General features: G+C 42.2%; 1 protein-coding gene across 2 annotated transcripts; it reads left to right on the top strand.

Moving 5' to 3' along the window:
- The first annotated feature begins 3,484 nt into the window (after window positions 1-3,484).
- On the top strand, window positions 3,485-12,263 carry DYNLT5 (dynein light chain Tctex-type family member 5). Of its 2 annotated transcripts, XM_077824647.1 has the most exons (5): window positions 3,485-3,637; window positions 4,000-4,123; window positions 6,035-6,120; window positions 10,378-10,502; window positions 11,887-12,263. In XM_077824647.1, the coding sequence occupies exons 2-5, from the start codon at window positions 4,011-4,013 to the stop codon at window positions 12,088-12,090; spliced, it is 528 nt and encodes a 175-aa protein (XP_077680773.1). In that variant the 5' UTR covers window positions 3,485-3,637; window positions 4,000-4,010; the 3' UTR covers window positions 12,091-12,263. The 2 variants fall into 2 exon arrangements, with proteins under 2 accessions (XP_077680773.1, XP_077680774.1); XM_077824648.1 differs by lacking the exon at window positions 3,485-3,637 and having other exon boundaries at window positions 3,896-4,123.
- The last annotated feature ends 460 nt before the right edge of the window (window positions 12,264-12,723 follow it).

Here is a 12,723-nt window from a genome sequence, read left to right as displayed (position 1 = left end):
GCATCTTATTTAAGGGGTGATTGAACAAATGACCCTAACTCTTCAGCACACACCTCTCCTTAGGAATACTGCTTTTCAGGAGCAGTTTGATTATTAAAATCAACTCCTTAGCGGGAGACTATATCTGAGGAACCCCATAATCAACAGACCCCCCACCAACTTTTGTACCGCTACCACCACCCCCATGACAATTTTTTATGGTGTTTGCCATTTCCTTCAGACCCCTTTTCACAGAAACTACAGTGCTGTGAGGGAAGAAACTGATGTTTGACCCTTTTGTTTTGTGTATAGAATGAATTCTGGAAACTGAAATTTGTTTTATTTTCCATGATAAACTTAAGTTACTGCTTTGACTGAAGACAGTATGCTAGCTCAGTATTAGTCAATGTTGCTGGCTCCCATAGTCTTCCATCTTCCTTCTATTTGATGGTTTCAGAGTAGCAGCCGTGTTAGTTTGTATTCGCAAAAAGAAAAGGAGTCCTTGTGGCACCTTAGAGACTAACAAATGTATCTGAGCATAAGCTTTCATGAGCTACAGCATGCATCCAATGAAGTGAGCTGTAGCTCACAAAAGCTTATGCTCAGATAAATTTGTTAGTCTCTAAGGTGCCACAAGTACTCCTTTTCTTCTATTTAATGTTATTTTCTTTGACGGTACTTCTAAAGTAAAATTGTTGTATGCATGTCATGCCTGACCAACCTGATTGCCTTCTATGATGAGATAACTGGCTCTGTGGATATGGGGAAACTGGTGGACGTGATATATCTTGACTTTAGCAAAGCTTTTGATACGGTCTCCACAGTATTCTTGCCAGCTAGTTAAAAAAGTATGGATTAGATGAATGGCCTCTAAGGTGAATAGAAAGCTGGCTAGATTGTCAGGCTCAACAGGTAGTGATCAACAGCTCGATGTCTAGTTGGCAGCTGGTATCAAGCGGAGTGCCCCAGGGATCGGTCCTGGGGCCGGTTTTGTTCAACATATTTATTAATGATCTGGATGATGGGATGGATTGCACCCTCAGCAAGTTCACAGATGACACTAAGCTGGGGGGAGAGGTAGATACACTAGTGGGTAGGGATAGGGTCTAGAGTGACCTAGACAAATTGGAGGATTGGACCAAAAGAAATCTGATGAGGTTCAACAAGAAAAAGTGCAGAGTTCTGCACTTAGGCCGGAAGAATCCCATGCACCGTTACAGGCTGGGGACTGACTGGCTAAGCAGCAGTTCTGCAGAAAAGGACCTGGGGATTACAGTGGATGAGAAGCTGGATATGAGTCAGCAGTGTGCCCTTGTTGCCAGGGAGGCTAACGGCATATTGGGCTGCATTACTAGGAGCATTGCCAGCAGATCGAGGGAAGTGATTATTCCCCTCTATTCAGCACTGGTGAGGCCACACCTGGAGTATTGTGTCCAGTTTTGGTCCCCCCACTACCAAAGAGTAGTCCAACAGAGGGCAACGAAAATGATCAGGGGGCTGGGGCACATGACTTATGAGGAGAAGCTGAGGGAACTGGGCTTGTTTAGTCTGCAGAAAAGAAGAGTGAGGAGGGATTTGATAGCAGCCTTCAACTACCTGAAGGGTGGTTCCAAAGAGGATGGAGCTTGGCTGTTCTCAGTGGTGGCAGATGACAGAACAAGGAGTAATGGTCTCAAGTTGCAGTGGGGGAGGTCTAGGTTGGATATTAGGAAACACTATTTCACTAGGAGGGTGGTGAAGCACTGGAATGGGTTACCGCAGGAGGTGGTGGAATCTCCATCCTTAAAAACCATTAAGGCCTGGCTTGACAAAGCCCTGGCTGGGATGATTTAGTTGGGGATTGGTCCTGCTTTGAGCGGGGTTTGGACTAGATGACCTCCTGAGGACTTTTCCAACCCTAATATTCTATAATTCTATGTGGATTTTAGAGCATTTTGAAGTATCATCTCTTAAACCAGAAAAAGCTTTGCTCTCTCAGGGCAAAACTTGTAAAAGGTGCCCTGGGGGAATAGCACGCAGACAGCAAATAATGTTAATTCATAAAGCAATTAACTGTTACTTGTAAAAATTAACTTTGTGCTCAAAGAGCATGTTTGCTGTAGTTTGGGGGGAGGATGTGCTTTATTTTTCATATATAGCAAAGAATTTGTATCTTTGCTACCTTCAACATGCAGGGCTGTAACATACACATTTACATGTGTGGTGTAAGGAGGTGGGAAGCATGAGATTGTAATTAAAGTTATGTGTAAAGAAGATGGTGCTACAGTAAGGCCAGTCTTCAAGGCAGCTCTACCTTCACCTCACCCAAACTGCGAGCTAAGGCCTGGTCTAGGCTACACAGGGTGACCTCAGGTAGCTCACATGGACCTAATTATACCAATATACACACTACAGCCTTGCTCCTGAAGATGTAAGTGCCCTACTACACCAACAATAACTCCACCTCCACCAGAGGCTTGCAGGAGTAATCAATTATTTTTTGTCAAGACACAGTCAAGACACAGAGTGGATGATAAAGAAACAACGATAAGTAAATAAAAAGATGTGGGGGTCCATTCAAAGATAGCTGGCGGTCTGGCTTTGGCCTGTGGTCTGTCTCTTGACCACCCCTGCGGCACAGGACTTATGTCGGTGTAGTTAGGATGACCCAGTGTCTCTGTAGATACTCCCTTCCTTACATCAGCTGTTGGCTGTCTTGTCAATTTCACAGCTCCAGCAGAGCCCTGAAAGTGATAAGAAAGCCAGGCTCAGGGCTCCCGCAGCCAGGCTGCTGCTGCTGGGTGTCCACTCCAAGCCAGGCTGCCACCCCAGCTCGCTGCTTGGGCTGCCGGCCCATCTGGGCTCACTGCTAGGAGCCCTACTGCCCGCAGGGGCCCTGGCTTCATGCTGGGAGCCTGGCTGCTGACTGGACTCTGGGTGGGAATCTTCCTGCGGGAGGCAAGAAGCCCCAGGCTGGGATGTGAAGGCGCGAATCCAGGGGGCAGCTGGGGTCCCCGGGGAGCTGCGGGGGAGCTGAGAGTCCTGGCGGTTCCTTGCAGCAGGAGAAGGCCGGGAGGGAGCCCGCCAGTGCTCCACGGGCGCCCTTCCGCGCCCGACAGACCCTCTCGCCGAGGGCGTCGCCGTGTCCAGGGCCCGGACGAGCGCAGCCCGGGCTGGAGCCCTGTGCCTGCTACGCCGCGCCGCGGCCTGCGGAGAGAAACTGGGGAGCGGGAGGGGAGACGGCGCGGGGCCCGGCTCTCCTTGCCCGCGCTCCAAAGGGGAGCGCGGCTCGGCGCTCACGGTCCCTGCGCCCCCGCCCCGAACCTCCCCAGGCCGGACCCGCCCGAGAGGGGGGGGAGGCGGGGGGCCGGGCCGCAGGGTGTGCGTGTGGCGGGTCACTCCAGAAGCCCCGCCCCCTCCCCCTGCTGCCATCCAATCAGAAGCAGAAGGGGGCGAGCCGAGCCGGCCTGGATAGAACCCGGCTCGCGCACGCTGCCCCCGCCCCGCTGGCCGCGGTGAGCCCCTCTCCGCGCCGTCTGGGCCGGGCGCAGGGTGGGAGCCGCCCCCGGCAGAGGAGGGGAGGCCCCGGAGGGGGGGCGTGTTTGGCCGTAACCTTGGAAACCAGCCGCCGCCGCCGCCGCAGCTTCTTTGGCAAGGGGCACTTCGGCTGCGGGTGGGGGTGAGTGCGGGGCTGGGTCGGCGGAGGGGAGCTGGGGGTGTGGCCGGGTTAGCTGGCGTGGGGTGTGCCGCTGGGTGGGGAGCAGGGCAGTGGGACTGGGCTGACATCTTATCCGCAAACTCAAAACAGAGGTATCATTTTCTAGTCAATGATGCCCCAGTTCAGTTGTTTCTGGTAGGGTACGTGGAACAAACTTTAGGCCAAGGGTTACTAGTTCACTATGGTATTGTAAAATCTCCTTTGGACCGATCAGTTTTCGACAGCGCACAGAGCTCCGTATACTTGGTTTGCTAAAATATGTATACTGTTGCTACAGCCGCCTGTCTGTTTCAGGGTCTCCATCACTCTGTATAAATTCTCAGATTTAATAGGCATGTCGGACATAGCTAAGGATAAGGCAGCGCGCCTGTTAAAGAAAAGAGGCAGCGTATCCTCTCTAAGCAGCCATGAAGTCGGAGCAAAAGAAATCCTTGGAAAAAACAAAGAGTAAGTAATTTTTCTAATTTGGATTATAAAATAATGTAAGGAAAATGTTGCCTTGAGAAATAAAAAGGGTAATGGATGAGGGGATGCTTTGAATCTAACTCCTGTTTCTGAAGCACTATGAGAAAGCTTCTTTACATGGTAATTACAAAGGAAAAATGTTCTGTCATTCAAGCATCACTGTAAGAGTGCTTTTTCTCCTCATGATTACTTCACTAAATCTGAGGAACCCATAAATGTTCAGGAGCCCTTTAGTCTAAACCAACAGTCATAAGCAGCACATTTAATGTTGGTTGATGTAATTGTTTTGGGGATTACTTGAAGAAGAACTAGTTCTTGGTCATGGTAAAGGTCCATCCTTAGTCCCATGTCTCATCTTGAGAGGCCCAACAAGCTGCTTAATGCTCTGGCTCCAATCCAGCAAAACACTTTAAGGATATGAGTAGACAAACTGAAGTCAGTAGGATTACTCATATTCTAAAGTTAAGCAAGTGCTTAAATGTTTGGATCAGGGCCTGCATGCTGAGATCAAGCCCATGGAGAGTACCCATTTAAAAATGTTCATTGTAACTGGGTGACTTCTTGTTTTTGCCTGGGTGAGGGAGGAACTTCTTAGAGGCTTAAATTCTTTTTTTAAAGATATTCATGTTTATAGCTCCCTCTTAAAAACCTTTCCCTCTACCACCTTTAAAGGGAAGGGAAAAGTTCATATTTGGAATATCACTCTTCTAATTAATCCTTTGGATGTGCATTCTGAGCACAGCTTCTGTTTTCAAAACTAATGTGCATTTAAGAAAAAAACAATTTGAATTTGCTATCTGTGACAGGTTGAGTAAAGCAAAACAATCGCTTTTAAACATTAATTTTGTTTTACTATAGCAAACACAGTAATGAAGCCCAGAATTTAGAATGGATTTAGAATTTAGAGTGCAGTGTTTCTCCAGTCACTTTCATAAATGCATCTGATGGCTGCTAGATTACATCTGATGGCATCTGTCGGAGATTGAACCAGGAACCTCCAGAGCGAAAATCATGAACTCAAGGGTGGAGGCTATAACAACTCATATCCCCCATGGATTGGCACAGAGGGGAAGCAATAACACATTTGCTAGTGGGTTCCATTTGGAACCAGAAGGTAGATTTCATCGGACTCCTTGTGAAATATTCTAGAGTATTCCTTTTTTAGGGGACATCTCAGTCCACAGACTTGTTTGGCAGTAGTTTGGATACAAAGAAGAATGACAAACTATTTACCAAAATTATATTTTGTAAAGCTGTAGTTTAAGGTGAATTTTGCCTGTTTCTTATACTGCACCCAATTCTGTGGTATCAGAGTTCCTATCAGATTGATTTTTACTTATCTCCATCTCACTCCCCCACCATCCTACTTAAAATTGAGTAGATGGCCACCGAGCTGTTTCTAAATTCTGGGCTTCATTACTGTATTTCTGTTATAGTAAAACCAAATTAAAGTTTAAAAGTTATCATTTTGCTTTACTCTGCTCAACCCCATGCAGCTAGCAAATTCAATTTTTTTTTTCTTAAATGCACATTACTTTCCAAAACAGAAGCTCTGTTTTGAATGCAGTTTGGCAAATTAATGCATTATGTTCTTTGAAAACAGTTAACCTTACAAGAAAGAGCAGATATTTTGCTTCCACTACTCTTTAGTGTTTAACTGGGTGTGATGATGTGTCCCACTGAGTGGCAGCATATTTCTTGAGCGCCTAATGTCCTGAGAAAAGGCATTCTTAACTGGTCCCATTTTGACATAAATAAGTCCAAAAATTATTTTAACATTTTCTGAGAGAAAAAGCTGTGTGTCTGTACCATCTAAAATTTTGCAATTTATTTTTATCAACATAGTTTTCAATATACACTTGTTTATACAGTCACTTTTTGAATTATTTTTAGCTCCATGAGTATAGTGTCTTATATGGATGAACCTGGCCATGATATTCCTCGTCTTGCCATTCAATTGGAGAACACTTATCAGCTGGGTATGGAACACTTCCTCCTCCATCTCACACTAAAAAAAAATAAGCTCAATACAGGTGATTGGGTGAAATTTAATAGTCTGTGATATATTTGTTAAATTAATTGCTCTAATGATCCCTTCTGGTCTTAAACGCTATGAATCCAAAATGTAAACTGTATAACTCAGATATTGCCTAAATGGGGAAACAGTCAAAATGTAGTCAGTTTTGAAAAGAATTCAAACTACTGTCATTTCTATTAATACATTTGCCCCTGAGTCCTCTTTACCAGTTTTTGTGGTTTTACAATCACCTCTCCCTGTTCTTAAAAAACAAAAACCAAAAAAAACCACCACATCACACCTTTCCTTGCTGTGTAAAAAACCTACAGGGGAAAAACACTGAAATAGACTAGATGCCAAATTGCAGTTAAATGCATCAAGTTATCAAATTAACAATCTAAAATTCAGAGAAAAATGTTTTTCTCTAAACTTTCAGTTATTATAATATTAGGTGCAATCTGGAACAATTGTAAGTTGAAAATTTTCAGGGAGAAGTGGGATTTTGAAGTTGATAGTTTCTCTTTAAGATAACTTTCTTTCATCAAGAGTGCTTCTCTTAATTTGTACACTGGGAGGCATAGTAATTTATCTGTTTAATTTATTTATATTGAGCTAATACTAAGGGCTCCAGATCAGGGCCACTCTGTGGTAGGTACTGTACAAACTCATAACAAAAAGACTGTCCCTGCCCAAAATTGTTATGGTCATAATGGCTCCCAATAAAATAGGTTTATCATAATAGAGTCTCAACACGAGAGAATATTGGGGATCAACATTTGTCTTAGTTTAGAATCGAAAACCGCATGATGTATATTTTGACTGAAAACAAAATTTAGTTGTCTAAAGTTTGGCGTGTGTAAGGTACTACTAATCCAGATAATAGCAAGAAAAGGAGTTTATCCTTTTTGGCCAAAGGTATAGGAGCAATCAGTTTACAGCATGGTAGATGGATAAAGCTTGTCCACTTCATGTCCTTAGAGCTGAGTGGAAAACAGTTTTCCCATCCCAGTAAGATATTTGAGATTTAAAAAAAAAAATCCCATTTTGAATTGGGACAAAAAATTGCAACCTTGAAAACTTTCATGAATTGATAAACCAAAAAAGATTTCACTTTAGGTCAAAATTTTGTTTTGATAATTTCAAATTGTTTGTTAAATTTCAACACCTTTTCATTTTTAATCTTTTACTTCTTTTTTGATTCCCATCCATCAGCTCAACAGCAATGATGCGCTAAATGAAGTCTTTTCTCCACTTTCTATCTTGAACAAAGCTATGAAGCTGGTACATCTTTAAACATTTTTGTTCTGTCATTCTTCATTGCATTTATCCAATGCATCCTCGGTCTTCCTCTTTCTAGTTCCATGCACGCTGGTATTTATTGCCACGTATGGTATCCTTTCTGAGTCCATTCTTGATATGTGTGCAAACCATCACAGTTGTTTTTCTTGAGTCTTCTGTACGTGTTATATCATGCCCTAGCTGTTTTCTTCTCCATTTTTCATTTTCTGCAGTCTTGAAGCTCAATATTCCTCTCAGCCAGTTCATTTCTACAGTGTAAAATCATTTGTCCTTCAGATTTCCTCATATACCAGCATTCCAATCTGTATAGCAAGTGTCAGCATGACCATTGTCTCATATACGTTGAGTTTTGTTTTTATCAAAAAGTCTTTAGCCTTCCAGATCTTTCAGTTTTTCAAATGCAGTAGTGGCTAGTCCAATTCTTGTTTTTATGTCATCTTCACAATTCCCATTCTCTGTTACTCTTTCCCATTCTACCTTGTCAGTTATTCTCTGTAAATTCTCCTTAGTCAATTCTGGGAGGTCCATATCATCTGTGAATCTAAGACTCCTCCCTTTTCATCTTTCAGTGCTACAGCCATTACTGCTTCCAGTACCAAGTAAAACAAATCTGGTGATAGCATGCACTCCTGTTCTCGTGCTGAACCATTCCATCAATTTCTTGTCTGTTCTCACTGCACTCATTGATTTTCTGTAGATGTTTTCTATCTGCTTGATCAATTTTGGGGGGCTGCTATACGTTGTCATAACTTGCCATAACCCTTTCTGCTAAATGAAAAGCCTCTTTGAAGTCTATACAGTTGTAGTAACAGGTTCGGTTGTGTTCTGTGTATTTCTTTAATATTTGTTTTATCACAAATAACTGATCTGTTGCACTTCGATCTGGTCTAAATCCAGCCTGTTCCTCCGCAAGTGCCATTTCCTCCTCTTTCTCTTCTCTAACCTCTTGGGTGAATGCTTTCCCTGGTGCTATTTTATTGTAACTAACTTAAATGTTTCAAAACGGGAAACTGCAAATTTTCGTTTCTAACATTTGAAACAGAACACTTGATCAATTTTGAAACTTCTTGTTCGAGTCAAGAAACTTATTGAAACTGACCTTTACCTGCAAACAGTTTCAGTGAGGACTAATCAAAATTTTTCAGTGGGAAGATGGTTTGCTGAAAAATTTCTGACTAGCTGTATATGGCCCACTTGTAGATCTTGCAAATTACCTTCCTGTAAGGCAATCTTTTCTACTGAGACTTATGCATAAGAATGTACTTAGAACACTTTATAGGACCAAACAAGTGTACGTTTCTGCCACACAACTGCGTGATCCACAACCACATTTTCCCAAGGAGATGATAGAGTACGATTGAACTTCGAGGCAAATGAGCTATTCTGCTGCCTATAGTATTTCCAATACTTTGAAGGGTATTACATCCCCATTCAACAGATTTCAGCATGCAAGAGGTATAACAACCTGTAGGTATTTTTTGTGTGCACCTTAGTTGGTTAACATCAAAAAGCACTCAGATACTATGGAAAAGAGGTTAAAAAAACCTTAGATCAAAATAAACCCAAAAAGGAATTGTGGGGAAGGGGTCACAAGGTTATTGTAGGGACAGTTGTGGTACTGCTGCCCTTACTTCTGTGCTGCTGCTGGCCACGGCGCTGCCTTCAGAGCTGGACAGCTGGCCAGGAGCCCAGCTCTGAAGGCAGAACCACAGCCAGCAGCAGCGTAGAGGTAAGGAAGGCATGGTATGGTATTGCCACCTTTACTTCTGCACTGCTGCCTGTAGAGCTGGGCCCTTAATCAGCAGCTGCCACTCTCCAGCTGCCCAGCTTTGAAGGCAGAAGTGCAAAACTAAGGGTGGCATAGTACGGTATTGCCACCCCTTACTTCTGCACTGCTGCTGGCAGGACGCTGCCTTCAGAGATGGGCGTCTGGCTAACAGGTGCCGCTCTCCAGCTGCCCACCTCTGAAGGCAGCACATAAGTAAGGATGGCAATACCATGACCCTCCTAAAATAACCTTCTGACCCCCACCCCCCACAACTCCCTTTTGAGTCAGGACCCCCAGTTTGAGAAACGCTGGTCTCCCCTGTGAAATCTGTATAGTACAGGGTAAAAGCACACACAAGACCAAATTTTATTGTGGGAGACCAAATAGCATGGTCCGTGATGCATTTTTCATGGCTGTGAATTTGGTATGGCCCTAGTCTTAGCATTTGTTTCAAGTGATTGTTAGCAGATCACAACTAGCCATATATTTACTCTCCAATTAGAGAGATCCATTGATATCTTACATTGTCATTCTTGTTTTACATGTCAGTTTAATATTTTGGTAAAAATTCTGGAGGGGAATGAGAACAAACAAGGAATCTCATTAAAAATTCCCAAAGTGCTACAAACCTTAACTTGTTTATACTTAATTTCCTGGTAAATCTATTACAAACTTGTAGTTAAAGAGAAAAAATATGATTTTGAAGGTGCTTTATTTTCCAGTAATAAAAATCACTCTTTCTCTGTTTAAATTTGTCGGTGAATTGATATTCTTGAAATGCAATATTGTAATAGCACTGGCTAGAACCAGAGATGTTGTGCAAAGTTAAACGAAGCACCTCAGTCTTGATCTTTAGCATCCCTCCTGTTTCAATTCTGGGTCTCTTTTAAATAGACTTAACCCCATACTGAATTGTGTGGTAGCTTTATAATATGAGATCATAAAAATATTTTTAGTTTCCACCTGATCCAGGATTTGAATTCAGGTCTCCAGAGAGACACCTAACTAGTTTACTAGTTCACTGTTCTAGTTAACCCCCTTTCTTTGGTCATTTTGATTAGTCGGGTTAAAAAAGCAGTTTACAATGTGTGTTCAGTTATTCTCAACATGGACTTATAAATTAAAGCACTATAAAATATCTACATATACCAGGTCCTGCAAAACGTTTTCCTGTGGTCACAGTAAATAATATTTTGAAGGATGTGCTGACTAATTATCTTCAAGAAGAAAAATATGAAGCAGAGCTATGCAGACAAATGACAAAGACCATCTCTGAGGTATAAAAAATAAATTATTAGTACAATTAGGCTTTTTAAGTAAACTATGGATCAGATTCACCCCCTTCTCAAATCTATGCATTGAGGGGTCTTTCATGCACAGTCTCCCCACTTTCTCTGGTAGACCTTTTTCTGTATGTCTGGGGTATGCATTGGGGAGGGGAACATGATTTGTCAGGCTTGTGACAAGTGGGTGGGCCAGAGACTGCATATCATCCTTCTTCTGGTCCTCAAAATTTACCCAGAAAATGGAACAGTCCCAGGCTGTTGTAACTTTTGTGCATAGCCCCCTGGATGGTCACAGGGGCTCCTGTGGCCAATGGGGAGTGGTTCCATTTAACTTGTCCTCCCAAGGAACCATGTGAGTGGGCATTAGGTGTACCAGAGGCAATGTGGGAGAATTTTGCTAGCTCTCCTTCTGTGGATCCCCAGCCAGATTTTGGGATAGGCAAACCCTGTACCCCTGACAGAACAATGCCTCCGATCTTTTTCCTTTTAAAATCTCCTTTCCTTGGCTTTTCATGTCAGAAGAGACCATATTAGTAAATAGAATATAGGGCTTAGGAAAATTTAAACGAGTGAACTAAAGGTTTGAAGTTAAAATCTATTAAATCCCTGTGTGGATGCTCTCATTTACAAGTTAAGTGGCCTCAGTTCACTGTAGCTTAATCCTCCAGAAACAACCAAAATAGCCCCTTAGTGATACTTCTGCATTTGTGCTGTTGCAAATTCTGCTTGGTAACACATGTGCAAGTCTTCAGTGAGTTTGCTTAGGTGTACTAGAGTGGAACTTGGGTATCATCAACAGATTTGTTTGAGAGAGAATAGCATGTGCAACTTATTCTTTTAGCAAAGATGGATCTGTAAAGCTAACAGAAGTAAAAGGCAGTAAAAACTTGTGTGTTTGGGTATTTTTGTTTGGTTGGTTTTATACATTTTAGTCAACATAACAGATCATCTCCATATGTATATTCAGTTAAGAGTGAAGGTGCCATCTTTTTCATAGACAGTTTTCATATTTGAACTGTGCTTTGGTCTCTCTAACTAATCAAGAAGATGCCACCACTTTTTAGAATGCAACTCCTGAAGTTAATCCTTTGGGGATATGGCATTTCCAAGAACTGATATCACTATCATCAGTGTTGAAAATACTGATTCATTGGTGCTGTAACCTCAGTCTGACATATTCCACCCTCTAATGGTACTGGAATACTTACAGGATGATGTTGCAGGTCTATAGTTGGGTGATTACCAACAAGATTCTTGAAAATGTTTAGTAATACTATATATAACATGTTTATACTTACTGTATCAATGCAGTGATTTTTACCTGTGAACCTACTGTAGAAAGAATAATTTATCTGAACATGTTTCTCTGTTACAGGTTATTAAGGCTCGGGTAAAAGACCTTATGATACCAAGGTACAAAATTATTGTGATTGTACATATTGGACAACTAAATGAACAGAGCATGCGAATTGGAAGCAGATGCGTTTGGGATCCTGCAAGTGATACATTTTCATCGTATGTTTTCAAAAATACCTCACTATTTGCTCTTGCAAATGTCTATGCTGTTTATTTTGAATAATGAAAAGCTCTAGTTTATTAGTGGAAGAAAAATATCTAACTTATCGTGTTTATATTGTAGAAAAACTGTTAGAAGACAGGTTTCAGTGGTAGCCGTGTTAGTCTGTATCAGCAAAAAAAATGAGGCGTCCTTGTGACACCTTAGAGACTAACAAATGTATTGGGCATAAGCTTTCTTGGGCTAGAACCCACTTCATCAGATGTATGAAGTAAAAGATACAGGAGCAGGTATAAATACATGAAAGGATGTGGGTTGCTTTACCAAGTGTTAGGTCAGTCTAACGAGATAAATCAGTTAACAGCAGGATACCAAGGGAGGAGAAATAACTTTTGAAGTGGTAAGAGAGTGGCCCATTACAGACAGTTGACAAGAAGGTGTGAGTAACAGTACGGGAAAAATTAGTGTTGGGGAAATTAAGTTTAGGTTTTGTAATGACCCAGCCACTCCCAGTCTTTATTCAGGCCTAATCTGATGGTATCTAGTTTGCAAATTAATTCCAGTTCTGCAGCTTCACATTGGAGTCTGTTTTAGAAGGTTTTTTTGTTGAAGAATTGCCACTTTGAGGTCTGTTATTGAGTGACCAGAGAGATTGAAGTGTTCTCCTACTGGTTTTTTAATGTTATGATTCCTGAT

Source organism: Eretmochelys imbricata, chromosome 8 (genome assembly GCF_965152235.1).
Source record: "Eretmochelys imbricata isolate rEreImb1 chromosome 8, rEreImb1.hap1, whole genome shotgun sequence".
Classification (NCBI taxonomy): Eukaryota; Metazoa; Chordata; order Testudines; family Cheloniidae; genus Eretmochelys; species Eretmochelys imbricata.
This window is presented reverse-complemented; position numbering and strand designations above follow the sequence as displayed.